Below are 20,584 nucleotides of genomic sequence, written 5' to 3' on the forward strand. Positions count from 1 at the left end.
TTGTCCTCTCCCTACCTCCCCCCACAGTAGTGTTCTGTGCCCCCTTCAAATCACCCTCCCACTGTAGTATGATCTGCCCCCCTACTCCCATAGTAGTGTTCTGTACCCTCCAATGCTGTGTCCTCTGCCCCTTCACATGCCCCCCCATAGTGTTCTGTGCCCTCCCAATGCTGTGTCCTTTTCCCCTTCACATCATCTACCTCCCCTGTAGTGTTATCTGCTCTCCACAGTGGCCTGTATCCCCCCTCCCCCCAAATAGTGTCTCATGATCCCCTTCACATCAAGCCACCCATAGTGTCCTCTTATCCCCCCTCCAACAGTATACCCCCACCCCTGCAATTACACAACACTGTGCAAGAAAAACTTACCTGCCAGCGTGTATTCATCTGCTTGGAGTTTAGGAGATGGCATAGTGCTGGGTGGAAGGCGGGAGCTGCCTAGCAACCAATCACTGAGCAGCTCCCACCCCTCACCCTCCTTTTAGCTCCCGCTGTCAGCTCTGTAGCTAAAGGGAGAGCAAGCAGCGTAGGCTGGGGGAGGCAGAGCTGTGCTCACGATCCACCTGTCACTCCCCCCCGCAGTTGACCAGTTGATCCCGATCAATGGCTTGCCGACCTAAACTGACAGGCCAGGCAAGGAGAGCATTAATCAGAAAAGCAGCCAATAGGCCAATGGTAAATCTGGAGGAGCTGCAGAGATCCACAGCTCCAGTGGGAGAATCTGTCCACAGGGCAACTATTAGTCATGCACTCCACATCTGCCCTTTATGGAAGTGTGGCAAGAAGAAAGCCAAAAGAAGTCCCATTTGCAGTTTGCAAGAAGCCATGTGGGGAACACAGCAAACGTGGAAGAAGGTGCTCTGGTCAGATGAGACCAAAATTTAACTTGTTGGCCTAAAAGCAAAAAGCTACATTTGTTAGAAACTATTTTGCAAAAAATGGGCAAAAATGTCACTCTATAGATATGCAAAACTGGTAGAGACAGGGTCGGATTCCCGACAAGGCCACCGAGGCCAGTGGGTGCAGGGGCGTTGCCAGTTGTAACACACAGCGGGAGACTGCTGTGTCACGGAACTTACTGTGAAAAGTTTGGGCACGCTGTGATAAAAGTCCCGTCCTCCTCCTAGACCAGCTCGTGTGAGGAGGACGGGACGTGTAATGCACACACTGACTGGTGAGGCTACATTGTTTGGCACAGTAAGGCTGCAATGATGGTGAGGGGGGCTCCAATGAGGGTACAGTAAGGCGGCAGTGATGGTGAGGCTGCAATGCTGGTATGGCGGCAATGATGGTCATGGTGAGGGGGCAATGATGGGCACGCGTTGGGACTTTCAGTTTTTTTATGGCGGGGGGGACGGCATTGAAGAACCCAGTCTTGGGGTGGCAAAGTGAGTAAATCCAAGCCTGGGTAGAGACATACCCAAAAAGACTTGCAGCTATAATTGCGGTAAAAGGTGGGTCCACAAAGTTTTGATCAGAGGGGCTGAATACAAATGCACGCCAGACTTTTCAGATAGTTATTTGTAAAAAACATTGAAAACCATTTATCATTTTCCTTTTTACTTCACAATTATGTGCCACTTTGTGTTGGTCTGTCACAAAAAAATCCCAATAAAATACGTATATGCTTTTGGTTGTAACATGACAAAATTTGGAAAATTTCAAGGGGTATCAATACTTTTTCAAGGCACTGTAGTGGTAAAACTGCCATATCGCAATGCATAGCATCATGCACTTTATCCAAGCAGCACCATGTCTGCTTGTAGGTGGGAGGTTGGGAGGCATTAAAAATATGGATCAACCCCCTGTTTTTTCTGGCCCATCCCAACTGCAAGTGTAAGCAAGCCTTTGAGGAAGATAAAGGTCTGTAACTGTAGATCTGTAGGGCAACTTGCTACTGTGCAGGACTTGCTGCAAACCTACAACTGTCTGTAGAATTTTACAGTGGAAGTAAAGGGAAGGCTTCAAATGGCTTGAGGGACTTTTAGTGAAAATTTGTGGAATACGGTATTCAATTATATTCAGAACATCAAAATGCATCTTGATATTAATTTAATATATTCTTATATGCAGAAAGATGAAAAAGCAATGCTGGCAAAACTACAAAGGGCAAGAGCAAATTCAAATGAAGGTCTTACAAGAGTCTGGGTACCTGAAAGATCTTTTCCACGCAACAAAGGCTCCAAAGCCTTTCGACAAATGGTGAGTGTAATACAGTTTTTTATTGAGACCAAATTTGAATGCATTTCAAAAATTTCTGGTGATTGGTCTTGGATTGCTGTTTAGCACATCTCGCACAGTTGACTTGAAATCCGTTGTGGACAGTCGCAGAACAATAAATACAATCCATGACCATTTGCTAAGTATATGTTCACGATGAAGGCTGATTGCAGGAATCCACTAATTATTACAGATTTTTTTTTTTAGTTGAGCAACTTCTACAATTGAAATCTGCACAACAGTTGTTCATGCAGTTTAGCCCTTATTTTTGTGAATGGTACTGCAAAAAATATGCAGTGGAGTAAAGCTGAAAGTGAAAAGTTACTACCTCCATGTTAGGACAGGAGGGGGCTCTCAGAATTGCAGCAAAGCCTACCTAGAAGAAGAGTTTTTGGGGGACTTCCAGGTTAAGTTAAATGCTAGTAGCTATGGTTATCCGGTGTTTGCAGTATTTAGGTAATAGTTATTGGCTCATTATCATGTACTGTAAATCTTTTCTGTTTCAATGGTTGTGGTTGAATTGGGCCCCTTTTACATGGGGTCTCCCTGTCCATTTTTGAGGCAGACCCGATAGGACCATCCATTGTCCTCTATGGGGAGATGGATGTCGGCTGACGAAATCCACTGAAAACAGATGGCGATACCAGCGGGTCGGATAGGATGGGATCTTCCGCTCTCCCCATAGAAGAGAGCGGGACTCTGACAGGTCTGTCTCTGCACAGTGAGCGGAGACGGGCCTGTCATCCACCTGCTCAGCGGGGATCAGAAGAGTGATCCCCGCTGAGAAAGCGGAGTCCATTAAAACGGATCCGCCACATGTAAAAGGGCCTAAAAGAGCAAACTAACTATCAGTTAAAGTCTAGCTAAAGCCAAAACTTTTTTTATTTTGGATAGAGTAAAGGATAGCTATAACCCTTGTCACCCCCCCCCCCCTCCAACTTGTATACCATTTGAGAGATGTCCCTCCAATCCCTTCAAAGTGAGGGAATCCCTGGCTATTTCTGTTCTGGTGATAACTTAAAATTTGGGATTTACTTTCATTTTCTGGGTATAATGGTAAATAAGATAAATCAAGATGGTGAATCTCCCTAACGAAACACAGATATAAATAAAAACCTGACAGGTGTTCTAATCCCTTCCGCATTCAAATCTAAAAATAAATGATGGTCTTTTGTTATACTTTAACCACTTGCTTACTGGGTCCCTTCCTTCCCAGGCCAATTTTCAGCTTTCAGCACTGTCACTCTTTGAATGACAATTAAGTGGTCATGCTACTCTGTACCAATATGACATTTTTGTAATTTTTTTCAAACATATAGAGCTTTCTATTAGTGGTATTTAATCACTACTGGGGTTTTTATTTTTTGCTAAGCAAACAAAAATAGACCAAACATTTTTTTTTGGGGGGGGGAGTTTTCTTGGTTTTGTTATAACATTTTGCAAACGGGTTATTTTTTTCTTTCACTTATGTGCGCTGATGAGGCTGCACTAATGGGCACTGATATGCTGCACTAATGGGCAGTGATCAAGTGGCACTGACAGTCACTGATCAGGCGGCACTAATAGGCGCCACTGATGGAAACTGATAGGTGTCACTGATGGGCACTGGTTGATGGCACGCTGGTAGGTGTCACTGATGGGCAGCACTGGTAAGCACTGCTTAGCAGTACTGATAGGCACTGGTAGATACTGTTTAGCAGCAGTGGGTGTCCGTGTGCGGGACTGATGATCAATTTACACAAGCCAATAATCTGCTTTTTTTTTTTTCTTCTTCTTTTTTCTCACGCTGTTTATAGCTTAATGGCGAAACAGTGACGCACTAGCATTTATCTTTGATTTTCCTACTCTGGGATAACAATCGAAGCACCAGCAGACTGAAAGTGATCATTACTGGGAGGGTGTTAACTTCTCAGCTAACCCTACACATACAAGAAGGAACCTTGTGTTTTAAATACAGTAGCCCCTTAAAGAGGTCCTTTTCATTTCCAGTTATTCAACTAACCTAATTTTTAAATATAGGTGTCAAAAAACTGATATGATCAGTTGATATTAGAAAATTAAAGATAGGCAATGGTAAATAAAAATAAAAAAATAGTTATTTAAAGTCTGGTCTCATGCAAAGTCCAGTTCATTTACATAGTATCTGATACATCAGAGTCACTGACTCTCATAAACGAGACATAACATTCCTTCATAGTTTCAGTGGTAAACAAGAGTTGTAGCTGCCAATTGCAGCAACCTTTTTTTTTTACCCTCCTTGGTGTCGCTGAGTTTATTGCTACCCAATCAAAGGGTCTGAGGGGTGGGCCGAAGGGGTGTTTTAGCATGCTCAGCAGACACACCATTATTACAAATTATTTTAAAATATCCATATCTCCATCTGACAAGGTTTCACAATCCAGCAGCCAACATATTTAACAGAATCAAATTATGTTTCGTTGGAGATCAAATATGATACTGATCTTATACACAGATCTTTGAAGCCTTCTGGACCTTGTAATATAGGTGTGTTTTTATGTCCAACTGGATCAACATTCCTCTACATTAGTGTAACCACTTTTTTTAAAGGGTAACTCCATCACAGTATGAATTATGGAGATATTATGAAATTTAATGTAACCGCTTTCATACCAGGCCAATTTCGGCATTCCTCTCCTATATGTAAAAATCATAATACATTTTTTTTGCTAGAAAATTACTTAGAACCCCAAAACATTATATTCTTCTTCATTTTTTCATTTTTATTTTTCTTTAGCAGAGACCCTAGGGAATAAGTGTAATTTTTTTGGGGGGAAAAAACGATTTCATGAGTTAAAAAAAACTAAATACAATAAAGTTAGCCCAATTTTTTTGTATAATGTAAAAGATGATGTTATGCCGAGTAAATATATACCCAACATGTCACACTTTAAAATTGCGCACATTTGTGGAATGGCGCCAAACTTTGGTACTTAAAAATCTGCATAGGCTACGCGTTATTACATTTTTTTACAGGTTACCAGTTTAGAGTTGCAGAGGAGGTCTTGCACTAGAATTATTGCTCTCGCTTTAATGTTCGCTGGGATACCTCACGTGTGGTTTGAATATTGTTTACATATGCGTTTTGCTTCTGTGTGCGAGCACGAGGGAATGGGGTGGGGATCTCAGGCTTTCCAGCCGAACACACTAAAGTGTTTACAACTTACGGGGCTGCACGTGATGTCATATCGTCACATCTGGCCTCCGAGAGTCATAGAGCTGATCAGGCACCATTCCTTCTCCGGCCCACCGATCGTACGATGTTGGTAGAAGCACTAGTGGGGGAACATCCCCTCCCCCGCCTGTAAAAACGATCAAGTGGCTTAACTGCCGCTATGATTGTTTATACTGTGCAGGGAATCGCCGGCAGAAAAAAATATGTCTGAATGATACCTGTAGCTGCAGTCATCATTCAAATATCTCCACTGAAATCCCAGGATGTCATACAAAGTTCAGCGGTATGGAAGTGTTTAATCTGTATGTCTGTATAGATAACTCTCCACCCCCCAGTCTGAGAGATGAATATTCCTCAAACTGTGTTCTCCAGACTATTTACGTAAAGGACATTTACACCATGACTTCATTATGAGTCTTTTGTAGACCCTGTTAGTGGACATTTATAAGCTGGTTTCTGTAAACTTTGCTATAAACTTATTGAATAATTATTAATAATTATATTTATTTAAACATGAATATTATAAATAAATATTTGTTTGTCCGAGGTGTTACCTTACATGGCTGCCTAACAAAGACATGAGATTTAGATCTGACCATTTTTGTCACCCTCTTGAGAGGATGAGGATGTTCAGAACAGTTTGACTCCTCCATTCCTCCCACTCAATTTGGCTTTGTCAGACCTAATTATAATCAAAACCTTGTCATATATTAACAGCTCTACCAATATGTCCTATTTGTCATATGGATTGAGTTTCATTTTATTCCATAATTCACAAGTAAAAAAAAAAACTACTATTCTGTTTTCATAAATTGAGAATGTGCAAGCACCAATAGACGCAGACATACAGTGACAATGTATATAATTGGATCCAGGTGGTGTTCATGCACCATACACATGCGCTCACCGTGTGGACAGCAGCGAGGCCTCTGTAAGTTTCTTTCTATTGTTTTAAATAAATTGTTTGATAGTTTTACACTGGGTGGCTTCTGTTCTCCCCCATGAGTGGGGATGCGACCTGATCTGCCATGCTGACCCTTGGAATCGCTGGAACCGGATACTGGTGTCCTGCTATTACCATTGATGAATGTTTGGAGGTCTGTTAATTTTTTTTAAATTCAAGCAGGTTTTTTTGGTACAAAAAACACACTTTACAAGTGATGTATTAGTACAGAAACTGTCGTGTAAGGGTGACAATATGGGTAGCATAATACAGGTAAATACATTCCGTAGGTGAATGAGAGTATGGTTAGGTACAAAACAAAGGAGCAAAAGAGTGGTTAGCAAAATAAACAGTAAGAACATTACACTCGCAGCATCAAATGAGGTACCCGGCTTTAAGAAAAACCACAATCTACACATAGATGCAAAAAAAAAGGGGGGGGGGGCAACTACGGGCTACCTGGAATGTTCAGAGAGGGGATACATCGGCCCAGGGTCTCCGGAGCCTGAAGCCACCTATCCCAAATGTTACCATATTTCGCAGGACAACCTCTGTGGGAGTAGATAAGCTTTTTGTATTTAAAGCCGCTGTTCACTTCTACCAGCCACATACCAAACACGGGTGGAGTAGGCCTCATCCACTGTTTCGCTATGGTTTTCCTAGCAGAGAACAAGGTTTCATTAAGAAATATTTTGTTAAACTTGTTAATAGAATCGGGCTCTGGATCTATACCAAGTAAGCATGGTTTAGGTTGAAGGGTGATAGGAGAGCCCATGGTGTTGTGAAGAAACTGTACGACGCATCCAGAAATCCTGAATCTTAGGACAATTCCACAGCAGGTGATAGAACGTTCCTGGTGCCTGACCACACCTAGCACAGAGGCGGTTTGATCATGCTTATATCTCGACACCCGTAGTGGAGTGAGGTATGCTCGGTGGGTAATGTATATCTGTGTAAGGCGGACCGAAAGCTTAGGGGACACCTGTTTGCAGTGGTCACGGGACTCGTTCCATTCCTCGTCAATCTCCCCAATGTCCTCCTCCCACCTGGCCTTCAATGCATATGCCGACTCAGTCGCTGAGGGCGTGAGCAGCATACTGTAGGATGCGGCTATAAGTTTCTTGGGGTCCAGACTACATATTATGGCCATAGGGGGATTCACTTCCAGGGAGGGGGGGGGGGCCAGTCGGGAACTGCGATCTAAAAGCAAGACGGAGCTGAAGGTACCTGAAAAACATTCGAGCAGAGAGGTCATATTCGGCTCTTGGCATATCAAATTCCTTCAGGCCACCATTGGAAACCAGATGGGACAAGTAATACACGCCCCCAGCCCTCCATAATTCTGAGTCGGGCATGGAGCAAAACTCCAGGAGATCTAGGTTATGCCATAGTGGAGTATGTTCATCTAGTGGTGTTATTGGAGGTCTGTTAATTACATGCCTGGCTGATTTCTGTGCTGGGGAATCTTTCATATTTGCCAAGAGGCCAATATTATTTGTGGTGAAGGGCACAAGTGTCTTGGTTCTCTCTTCAATATACGCTTACACAGTCAGTGGATAGTTGAATGTTTTCACTTGTTACTGGACTTTTCTGCTTTTTTTTTTAGAAGATTTGCACATCGGTGATGTTTTTCACGTGAGGTTTGTGGACTTTTATGTGTGGATGTGAACTCATTGTATGTGTATATATTCTGCTAAAGGACAACACCACCAAAGTGGAGAATGGCTCATAAAAATGTTGGCTCCTACAACATAACCAAAAAATGGTTTATAAATTGGAAATATCTCCAACTTCCCAATGTCTTAAATTTACTCAGTGAGTCTTTAAACATACAAGAGATTAGAATGTTCAGGCTGCTGTGAATCAGGAGTATGTGGTTCTGTAATATGCAATGTGACAGCAAAGCTGTGCTGTTAGTGTTCTGGGAATTCTTTGGCCTCCCAGAAAGTGCTGATGTTTTCTCAAGGACTGAGCTGGAGAGAGGCCTCCTGGTGCAGGTAGTCACAGACAACACAGGGACGCACAGCTCCTCTCTCAGAAACACTTAATTAAATAGCTAATCAGAGGGCCTCCTGTGGGATCTGCCTAATGAGACATGCCAAGGGGCCAGCAACTCTCAGCACACATGCCTTTCTCTGCCAAATCCCTACTAAAGGCAAGCTGCAGCCTTGTCGCTTATGCCCTGTAGACCGTCTATTGAAAACGCATTGCGCTTCAGTAGTTTGAGTTTGCGCTTCAGTGAGTCAAACTGTGTGTGCACGTGGAGTCAGGGGGTCTTTTACCCAGTCTGATGTCATTCCCAGCAAAGGCTAAAGCCCCTGGAAATCTATCCATAATAAATGCGCTCTAATTACTGATTCCATGTGAACATCCTCCTGACTAATGAGCAGAACATCTGTATTAAAATAAGCTGCCAGCACATTTGGATTCCCGTATACACTGAAGGGGAGGCTGTCTGTTCTCGACGTGTCTATAAAGTCTGAGCACATCAAAGCTCCTATCCTCAGAGGTTAAGATCTGTGGAATAAAAACACTGTTGAGGGATGTATACCGTCAGGATTGTGCTGACGTATGTTGTCTGAGGATAAACATGCTGTTTCTGTACATCTCCCATGTGTTTTTGTTTCCCAGGACAGTTTTTTGCCTGTAAAATATGCCTCTTGCTATAACTATTCTGCTAGACTTTGTGCTGCTGATGTACTCGGATATACCATAATAATAAGAACATATTCTGTGAAATGGTTTACCGTGCACTGGGATCAGAGAGGCAAAAGAGTTTACTGACACATTTTCCAAGTTCAGATACTCCCACATTTTTTTTGTAAGTACTTTAAAGCGAACGTCTGCTTTGCCCCTACTGTGCAAAACTGCAGGTTTACTTTAGGTGGCCCCAGGTTCAGCTTACACTTTCCTTACCCTTTATTCTGCGGTTTCTCTGTTCGCTTGTGAAAGGGGAAGCAGCCCAGTGTAAGATCCTGGTTAAACAGAATTTTGGATGCTGAGGACCCAGGGGTGGCAGCGCTGAGTGCCTGACCAGTTTATCCCCACTCATTAGAAATAAACCATACAACTTGTATGCTTGCCAGCAACAGGACACTTCATTTATGATAAGCCATGAACTTGCAGTAACCCTAAAATCTATAGTCCTGTACCAACACAAATCAAGAATGAATGGTTGAAAACATTTTGGTTGTCTTAAACTGGCAAACAGATTAACTTATCGATGCAGGCAAGTACTTTAGCAAGCCTAGCATGCAGGCTGTATTAACTGAATTTCTCCAATTCATATAGTGCTAAAAATGGCTAGAGCTGGTCGGTAGCCAACCAGCTCTCCAGATTTTCAGCATTTCGAACGTTATGATGTTCCCCTTACCATCAGATCTTTGTCTTTGGCATAATTTTCTGCTCGTCTACCCAGGATCTAAAGACACGGATCTAAAGGTGGGTACACATGCTGAGTTTTTTTGTTGAAAAAATTGATTTCTGCATCCACACAAGCAATGGAGAGGTAGGGCTCTCCCCAGCTGCACTATTGTTTTCTTGGGCCTTTTTCACACAGGGTGGACTCTGGCTGTTGAGCTTGTTCAGCGGTGGATCTGTCTACTAAACCCCTCTATGGGCGGTCAGATGTAAATAGACTGCCTGTCCGTTTACACCCAACTGGCATCCGAACTGCTGGATAAAACAGGAGCCCCATCCGACTGTTTTTAGTTGATTGGATCGGATCGGATCGGATGTCGGTCATTTTAACTGGATACGTCTGTTTACACCCGCCGCTTCATAGAGGAGAATGGAGGTTCCGATCGGGTCCGCCTGTCCATTTTTTTGGCGGACCTGATCAAAATGTTCATTTTGAAAGGGGCCTAACAATTCCTGTGTGAATTGCCCATTTTTTAGGTGGACCTGATCAGAACGTTCATGTGAAAGGGGCCTAACAATTTCGGTGTGAATAGGCCCTTACTGTTTGAATTTCAGATCCAACAACAACATGCTACTGGAAGTTTCTGAGCCGTAGACTTCTGTTATTACCTGCAAGTCTATAGCAAAGTGCAGCTAACCCGCAGGAAAGCCACAGGTGCACTGCGCTGCGCCCGTGGTGCGGGTAAACCGCAGTGCATCAGTGTGAAAGTAGCCTTAGGCCCCTTTCACACAATCGGTTCAACCCAATCGGACCTTCCATTCGCCTCTATTCGACTTGTCCATTTACACCCGCCTACCTCCAATTCGCTAAAAAACTAAAGGGGATCCACCCCCTTCCATTTGACCGGTTACTAAGTCGCTTAAGTAGCCCTCGATGTTCAAAAGGTTGGGCACCCCTGCCCTAGACTTTACCATAGTCAAGGTGTGCAGAAATTTTTTAAAACGAATACCCACTATTTTGGAGGTGCTAGGAACAGAGATGGTATAAAAAATATAGTATAGAAAAGAAAAACAAACAAGAACCCAGTTGCTAGATGGTCCCTTTCTATATTGGTTTCTCGTTGTCACAGCCTGAGTGGAAATTGACTACAGTATTTTAAAAACCTCTCCTAGCCTTACCTTGCAATAAATAAATACCATAGGCTTCCCCACAAATCCTTGTCCCACAAATCCTTGTACCACAAATCTATTTCAACATGGATGCCTTCATAGGTGTGCGCAGCCTATTGCATTATAGTTTACACCCTAAATCTCACACACATGCGGGTATGAGTGTGTGTACGTATGTATGTATGTATGTATGTGTATATATATATATATATATATATATGTGTATGTGTGTGTGTGTGTGTGTGTGTGTGTGTGTGTGTGTGTATATGTATATGTATGTATGTATATGTATATGTATATATATATATATATATATATATATATATATATATATATATATATACTGAGTGGGGAGGAGTTGAGAGGGGGGCAAAGAGAGAAAGTGGGGTGTGAGAGGAAGTGGGGTAAGAGAGGGAAGGGGTGAAACATACAGGGGAGAGGGAAAGAGACGGGGGGGAGGGGCGAGAGAGAGATGGGTGAGAGAAAGGGAGGGGGGGGGTAAGTGTGTTACGAGGCACAGTGGGTCCCCCTTGCCTCATGGTTCATGTGCCCCCCACACTTCTGAACACTGAATGGCACTGGTGCATGGGATGATTACGGTGTGCCCAGGCACACCCTCGGCACCCCCCCTGAGCACGCATATGGATGCTTTAGTGTCATACATTTAGCAGATCAAGGTCAGATATGTCATATTTTGATTTTTTTTTTTTTTTATGGAATTCAGAACTGAATCGAAGTTTAAATACGTCTGGCTGTGTGGAACTTAAAAAAAAAAACTGACTTTGTTTTGTGTATAAGAATATATATGACCCTGCTGCACAATAAAATGGATATTAAGTATCGTCTCTGAGTTCAATGACACATATCAAAAGCAGGCCTCAAGCTTTTGTTATTTATTTGGATTTTATGTGTGACCTCTAATATCCTTACTTCACAGAATAGTACTCCTACTGTGTTAGCTGTTTTTTCAGCCTCATCTTTTATTTGAACATTAGCAGCTCAGCTCCCATCCTACATTCTTAGTTGGAAGATTAGATTTTGTAGTGCTTAACTGCTACCATCATCTGTTCACCACAGAATGATACATCTGCTGTGAATGTTTGCGTATAGTAAGGATTATCTGCAGACTCTAAAATATAGCAGAGGGCTTTGCGCATATGTCTGGACTGTGTCGTGGTTCTCCTTCCCATTATAGTCAGAAATGTACCAATTAGGTTTGAAGCCCCAAGAAAGTTGTCCCTTTGTTCTTCGTATAATTTCATGTTTATTAATTAGTCATGTAGATGTAATGGAAAAATGTCAAGGGTATTGCTGATGGTGTGCAGGGGAACAATCTCAGAAGCAGTAAAATACCAACAACAGCCGGGGAAAAGTCCATTTCTCTCCTTGGATTTAATTATGTGATTCATAGTGCGTGTATACAGTGGGGAATTTTTTTTTTTGATCCCCTGCAGATTTTGTAAGTTAGCCCACTTAAAGTATTATATTAAAGTGGTTGTAAACCCACTTAAGTATTTTATTTAATTTCTTCAACACCTGCAAGACAAAGGCATAATGAGCTAATATGCATAGCATACTAGCTCATTATGTAATACTCACCTGAGATCGAAGCCCTCGCTGCGGTGCCCGTACACAGCACAGGCCAGCAACATCACTTCCGGGGGTTACTTCCGGGTTTAGCGGCTCCAGCGCTGTGAGCCGCAATGACGACATGCGCACGTGTGCCGTCAGCAACGGAACACTCACTGAAGCAACGCCACATACGTGCCATTGCTTCAGTGTGCAAGTGTCAATGACATCGGCACATACAGGGGATATCTCCTAAACCTTGCAGGTAGCTATAGGTAAGCCTTATTATAAGCTTACCTGGAGCAAAATGTGATCTGTAAGGGTTTACAACCACTTTAAGGGTCTATATTTTTTTATCGTATGCATATTTTACATTTTAGAGACCGAATATCAACCACGAATCCAGAAAAAACACAATACAAATGTTATAAATTGTGTTACAGTTCAGTCAGTAAAATAATTATCCCCAAGAAAAACATGACTTGGTACTTAGTGGCGAAACCCTCGTTGACAAGCACAGAAGTAAGACGTTACTTGTAGTTGGTTACTAAATTTGCACACATCTTAGGCGGGATTTTGGTCTACTCTTCTTTACAAATCTTCTTTTAATCCTTAAGGTTTCTTTGCTGTCACTTGGCAGCTCAAATTTTCAGCTCAGTCTAAAAAGGTTCTATAGGATTAAGGTCTGGAGACTTATAGGCCACTCCATGACCTTAATGTGCTTCTTCTTGAAACACTCCTTTATTGCCTTGGTGGTATGTTTTGGGTCATTGTCATACTAGAAGACCCATCTTCAGTGTTCTGGCCGAGGGAAGAAGGTTCTCCCTCGGAAGAAGGTTCTCTCATGGAGAAAGATGGCAGATTGCCTCTGGGGGAGGCCTGCCTACTCCCAACTCCTGCAGTCCGGCTCCTCTCTCGAGTACACGCACAAAATACACTTTAAAAAAAAAAGAAGAAAAAAAAAAAAAAGAAGGTTCTCATTCAAGATTTTACAATACATGGCCCCCATCCTCAATGCGGCAAAGTCGGCCTGTACCTTTAGCAGAGAAACGGTCCCAAAGTTTCCACCTCTGTGCTTGACTATAGGGATGGTTTTTCTTGGGGTCATGGTCAGCATTTTTCTTCCTCCATACACGGCGAGTTGAGTTAATGCCAAAGAGCTCAATTTTGGTTTTATCCAACCACGGCAGTTTCTCCCAATCTTTCTCTGAATTATTTAGATATTCATTGGCAAACTTCAAACGGACCATGTGCCTTCTTGAGGAGGGAGACCTTGCAGGCTGCAGAATTTAAATCCATGGTGGTGTATTGTGTTACCAATGGTTTGTTTGGTGACTGTGGTCCCAACTGCTTTGAGATGATTCGCAAGCTCCTCCCGTGTAGTTCTGGGCTGATCCCTCACTTTTCTTATTATCCTTACCCCATGAGGCGGAACTCCAGACCGAGGGTCTACAAGAAAGGACTTTGCTCGCTTTGGAAACTGCAGCTTGGCATTGCATGCCATTATTGAGCTTATGATCAACTAAAACCCCCAGATCCTTCTCCACTACAGATCCCCCCAGTTGTACTCCCCCTAGTATGTATGATGCATATTCTTATTCCCTAAGTGCATAACTTTACATTTATCAACATTAAACCTCATCTGTCACTCAGTCGCCCAATTAGACAGAGCATTGAGGTCGGCTTGTAAATTGGCGACATCCTGCAAGGACGTTATTCCACTGCATAGCTTGGTGTCATCTGCAAAGACAGAAATGTTACTTTTGATCTCAGACCCAATATCATTTATAAAGATTTTGAAAAGTAAGGGTCCCAGCACTGAACCTTGGGGTACACCACTGATAACCTTGGACCATTCAGAGTAAGAATCATTAACCACGACTCTCTGAATTCTGTCTTTCAGCCAGTTTTCTATCCATTTACAAACTGATATATCCAATCCTGTAGACCTTACCTTACACATGAGCCGTGTGTGCGGAACTGTATCGAACGCTTTTGCAAAATCCAAATATATCACGTCCACAGCCACGAGGTGTGTTCTAACTGTAGGGGGGATGGCAGTGACTAGGGGAAAAGAGAGATCGGTGTTCATGCATTGTATGAACACACGATTAGTCTCCTCTCCCCTGAGAGAACCGTGATCTGTGTGTTTATACACAGATCACGGTTCTTGCTGTGTCACGAGTGATCGCGGGTGCCTGGCGGTCATCACGCCTGCCAGGCACTCGCATCAGCTCAGTGTACACACTGTGGGCACGCCCCCCTAGTGGCCAAAAAGCGAAGCGTCGTAAGATAACGTAGTTTCCCCCAGCCAAGCCAAGCCAACTTTTCACAGTAGAACTGCGACGGCTGGTCGGCAAGTGGTTAAATTCCCTTTTTTCCCCATTCTGATGCTCAGTTTGAACTTCAGCAAGTCATGTTCACTACATCTAGATGCCAAATGTATTGAGTTGATGCCATGTGATTGGCTGATTAGCGGTCTGTGTTACCAAGTAATTGAACAAGTGTATATATATATATATATATATGTGTGTGTGTGTATATATGTGTATGTATGTGTGTGTGTATATATATATATATATACTGTGTGTGTGTGTGTGTGTGTGTGTGTATATATATATATATATATATATATATATATATATATATATATATATATATATATATATATAAAATAAAATCAGCAATTGGACATTCCTAGAGTTCACCCTAAATCTGGTTCATGGCATAATTGCGTGCAGGGAATTGTAAAATGAACCTGCAAGGTTGTTGACCGGTTTTCAAAGGTGCACACTGCAGAGCTGTCCTGATACCTTCTCTACTACTAGTGCTGGAACTGACATGCAGCCACTTAAGTCTGAAAAAAGTTTGAATTCCTGTTCTTCACACTTGTTCTGGGCCCTGAATTCACTAGGTAATGAAGCTAGGATAAGGATGAAAGCCCTAAAGCCTGCACCTAAGATTAAAAAAAAAATCAGCAATGACTACTTCCAAAACTCTATGCTAACAGGTCCCCTCAAAGTTGTGTCTTTGCCAAAAATGACATCATTTTTGCATGACTTGCCAAACTGATGATGTGTTTAATTGTTTCCTGTGATATACTGCAGTATACCAGTTTCATGAGCAGATGTGTGTTTGGTGTGCGTGTGTGGGATGTTGTAAATAAACTATTGTTAGACATGACTAATTGGTCAAAGTACCGTATCTAATAATAATAATACTCTGTATTCATCATATGTGTTAATATTTGCAAAAATGTTTTATTTGGAATATCAGGCAAACACCACATGGCCTTATCCATGTGTAACTGGTGCAGAACAACTATTAGGCAGATTAAAGGATAAGTTCACCTTTTATAACGTGTTCAATGTTACACCCGTATTCGGGGTGTAACATGTTACTGCTGCAGCTGCCCCCCAAGTCCCTGCTGTGACAGCAGGCCGGGGATCTGCCTATTGGCCGCGTCATTCATTCACAGAGTTCTGTCAGTGGAAGAACTACAAGTCTTTGCGGCCGTCAGCTTCTAGTTTTTAATGAACTACCAGGTTGCTTTTAAGTACTCTAGGGCCAGCGATGTCCTCACTCGAGCTGATTCTTAAATTGGCTTTGGGTTCAGGCACCAACAATGTTTAGGCTTTAAAACAACTTTTAATTCTGGGTTTGATTGATCTATAAGTACATCTATCAATGTTGCAACATACAGGTAAGTTTGTGTGGCAATAGATAGCTTGCATTATTTTTCTTTTCCTTCACATTACTTATTCGGAGTAGATGGGCCATCTATAGTAGGAAGCAAAATGGATGGAAAGCCTAGCTGTAGAAGTTAGTATACACCAGTCTTTACCACCTTGAGTGTTCAAGCACATGAACAGTTGTAGGGAATTCTTATGCCCAGCAAAGTTTTCCGTGTGCTTTTCAGTGCCTGGGGAGCTGCACGTGCTGCATACAGCCTGCCATTCAAGCAATCGCCTGTACATGGCCATACTTTTGCAAACGCTGATGCTTCTTTGCATTGGTTTTACCCACGTATGTGCATCTGACCCATTGTCTGAACATGTATGTTTTGCATTTGGGAAATCGGTTGGATGTGTATTCGCTATACTTGGCTTTACCGTTGTAAACACTGATGCTTCTTTGCATCAGCATTTACAAGAGTACATACGTGTATAGCCTTTCACTTGTATGGCAGGCTGTACATGGCACATACGGCTTCCCAGGCACAGGAAAGAAATGGGAGAGTTGCACTAGCCATAAAATATGCCTATAATTGTCAGTAGGGATGAGCTTTGTGTTCGAGTCGAACATATGTTCGATGATTCGTCGAAATACGAACAAAACGGGTCGTTCGCGCCAAATTCAAGTGACGCGCCACGGCCCATAATTCTCTGCGGCATTGCGCGCTGATGATTGGCCAAGCATGCACTATGACCCGCATGCTTGGCCAATCACAGTGCCGTCAGTACAGAGAGCCGTAATTAGCCAGGGTGGCTTTGGCCAATTATGGCTCAGGGCTTTAGTACACGCCCCACACTATAAAAGGCCGCCTGCAGGGCGGCCTTATGTAGTGTGTTGCAGCGCTGGTTAGATATCAGTCACATAGAGAGAGAGAGATAGTGTCTTTTTTTTCTTTCTAGCTAGATAGAGCAGGCAGGCTAGTCAGTTAATTTTACAGTGTGTAGAGGATATATATGCATCCCAGGTGTTTGTACATATATTTATACACTGTATAGTTTAGTTAGATTAGTTCTTCCTAATTTGTCAGGCAGTTGATTGTGCTAGCTGCAGTGTTCTCACGTGTTGTATTGCCCGTGTGCTCTTTAGTTTTCACCTAAACCTACTTGGTGTATACTGCAAGTGTGCTCTATAGTTTGCACCTAAACCTACTTAGTGTATACTGCAAGTGTGCTCTGTAGTTTGCACCTAAAGATTCAGGAGCAGTGATTTTAATGATGCTTAAATGAAAAAAAAATATTAAAAATTCCTTTAAATATTGTACCTGCTGGGTGTCTTTAGTATATACACCTGTGAAAACTTCTTTGAGAACCCAGGTCTTGCCTGAGGGAACATGTATCAATGGAAAAAAAGTTTTAAAAACTGTCGTTTTTTCAGGAGTCCTGAAAAAAACGACCGTTTTTAAATCTTTTTTTCCGTTGATACATGTTCCCTGGGGCAAGACCCGGGTTCTCAAAGACGTTTTCACAGGCATACTATAGACACTCAGCAGGTACAATATTTAAAGGAAATTTTCATTTTTTTTGTATTTAAGCATCATTAAAATCACTGCACCTGAAAAACGACCGTTTTTAAAACTTTTTTTCCATTGATTCATGTTCCCTGGGGCAAGACCCGGGTTCTCAAAGACGTTTTACGTCAATAACTTGCATATTAGGCTTTAAAATGAGCACTTTTGAATTCGAACGTTCGAGTCCCATAGACGTCAATGGGGTTCTAAATGTTTGCGCGAACGTTCGGTCCGTTCGAAGGTTCTGGTGCGACCCGAACGGGGGGGTGTTCGGCTCATCCCTAATTGTCAGTGTGCATGAACCCTTAGACTGGATGTATTGCAGTATACATTTTTGTTAATGGTATCACTTGCTAAATAGTTTTCTCTCCTTTTACAGGGCATTGATGAATCAAGCAAAGACAAGTAAGTAACAATACTATATCAGCAAAATATTTCCATGTGCACCTTTTTGTGGAGCCTACAATGTAGAAATATTTTTTTGTCAGACCTTGACCAAAGTTACAAAATGTCACTAACATTTAGCAGTATTTTGAGCATCTGTAATCTACTGCTGTATATTTATAGACAGTTGTCTGTTATGTGGAACATTTTGCCAAGTATGTGCATTAACAGCTACCAGATTTCAGCCAATAAAGTACATTATATAACTCGGTCAGTGCTTTCAAAGTTATTAGATGCTGTTTTCAACTTGAACTGGAAAAATTGAAGGCAGCATCTGCTTAGTTATTATGAATAACACAGAGATATTCTTCCAGATATTTTGTGCATAAGGCAATTTTGTGTAAAGTTTTCTTAATTTTCATTATGTATGTTTCTGCCAAAGGCTGTAAACAGGCTAAAGACTATGTTCAGTACAGGGCATCAGCCATTATCACATCAACGGTTTATATTTAGGTATTTTGTTTTGTATTTTGCAGCAGGAACACACAAGAGGCTCTTAATCCAGAAGATGAAGTTGATGAATTTCTGGCAAGGGCAATAGACGCAAGAAGTATTGACCAGTTACGAAAAGATCATGTTAAAAAATTTATTCTCACATTTCAGACCCCAGACTTGGAGAAAAAGGTAACTCTGGTGTTGACTATAAAATCATTTTTAGATCAGTATGGGCCAATTCATATAGAATTCAGACATTCTAATTTTGCAACCAGCACATATGTACTGTAGAACAATGGAAAAAAACGTAAACAGGTGGGTATCTTTTAAAGGATAATTCCACATTTACATTAAAAAAATGAAAGCCCCTATTCGGGACATACTACTTTTTCCCATCCCTGCCTCCCTCTGCCCTCTAGCCGCCCTCTATCCCATCCTACCAGGCATTTTTACCCTTTTGATGTGAAGCCAAATATACTTGCCTAAGCCCTGCTCCAGGTCCCTCACCGCTGCCAGTTCCGGGTGTTGGAGACCCCAAATTCTGTGGTGCAAATAGAGCCCTCCACCATACCCCTGTGATGATGTCATCAGAGGGCCCTACCGCTGGACATCCAAAAGGAAGTGTCCACATCATGCAGGCATTGATGTGGACATTTGAAGTACCAAAGCAAAAGTAAACAGAGTAGAAGACTTTTTTTTATTTATTTATGTATTTATTTTTTTAATCCAGTGATCAGATAGAATAGATGAAAGTAAGGCTGGCCATTGATGCCTCCATTTATTTTAATTGTTTTGTTTTAAACAGCCAGCGGCTGATAGAAAACAAGCTGGTTCCCCCATTCTCACATGCAAGGTGGATGTAGGCATGTTCTTTACAGCTATATTAAATACCATAGTGTGGTAATATTCGTGTATTAGTCCTGTTTGACAAAAGTCAGTCGTTAGATTCACTTAGTAAGTAGGCCCGTTATGCTGATCATAGAGAGCTTTCACAAACTCTTAGGTTGGTGGGCCACCAATTTTGCCACGGAAGGGGTTAACGTTATGGGAATAAGCGCTGGGTGGAGTATTGCACAGTTTGCATAAGTTTGAACCCAGCCTTACATGTATCAAATTCGCTGACTCGCGGTACTGTTCTTTTGTAATATGTAATTGTTTACTGTAATATTAAAAAAAGGGGATTGCTACTTGGAGTAAGGCAAATTCCCCTTTTAAGTATTCTTTTTTTTTTTGTATGTTTCAGTATTCCAAAAAAGTGGATGATCGCTTTGGAGGTTATGTGGCCTGCACCCTGTTGGTCTTCTGTTTTATTTGTTTTATACAAATTGTCATCTTTCCCCAGTAAGTATGTATATGTTAATTCCTGCCTTCTATATTCAACATATATAGGGTTATAGGGATCTTTTGCTAAAATACATAGAAACCTTGTAATCTCTACTTAAAGGGTATGTCCACCCAAATCTGATATGGTCATATTTGGTAGATGCTGGATAGTTTTTTCATATTTTTTTTTCGGGGCTCAATTTGTGAGTTACCTACACTTAATTTCCTTGATTTATACATCTGCCGTGGCTATTATGAGGGGTCCCCATTCTCCTTGTTAAATGTTGTAATTATTTTATATTAGAAAGAATGCAGGAGAGTTGCTGGAACACACAATGTGGGTTAGAAAACTTAAAACTGTCAGGTGGGCTGGAAACAAGGAAAGGATTTATGGAAGGAAGATCTCATTTGCAAAGTATACATAAAATGCCAGGGGCTGAGACAGACCTTTTTTATGCAGTTGTATTACTAAATGGCTCAATGTCTCCTGCATATAAATATGCTGTTAAACATTTAAAGGTATAGGTTTAACGAAAATGCCATTGTTTTCATGTGGCTTTGAGTACTTCCCCAGGTGACCCTATTTTTCTTGTGCAGTTCCTTGTTAATGCTTGGCGTGTACACAAGCATCTTCATCATTCTGGTCAATATCCTGTTTGTGTGTGCGGTGTACTCCTGTATAAAGG

The 20,584-nt window shown here is 41.9% G+C and overlaps 1 protein-coding gene across 2 annotated transcripts in view; it reads left to right on the top strand.

The window, feature by feature from the left end:
• ADCY6 (adenylate cyclase 6) overlaps positions 1-20,584 on the top strand; it is a 284,434-nt gene that overhangs the window by 229,783 nt on the left and 34,067 nt on the right. For both annotated transcript variants that reach the window (XM_040341193.1, XM_040341194.1), the window contains 5 exons: positions 2,073-2,201; positions 18,076-18,101; positions 18,617-18,764; positions 19,819-19,916; positions 20,496-20,583. In XM_040341193.1, the coding sequence (XP_040197127.1) occupies positions 2,073-2,201; positions 18,076-18,101; positions 18,617-18,764; positions 19,819-19,916; positions 20,496-20,583 (489 nt within the window). The remainder of the gene's footprint in view (positions 1-2,072; positions 2,202-18,075; positions 18,102-18,616; positions 18,765-19,818; positions 19,917-20,495; position 20,584) is intronic.

The sequence above is a fragment of the Rana temporaria genome, chromosome 2, assembly GCF_905171775.1.
Source record: "Rana temporaria chromosome 2, aRanTem1.1, whole genome shotgun sequence".
Taxonomy (NCBI): Eukaryota; Metazoa; Chordata; class Amphibia; order Anura; family Ranidae; genus Rana; species Rana temporaria.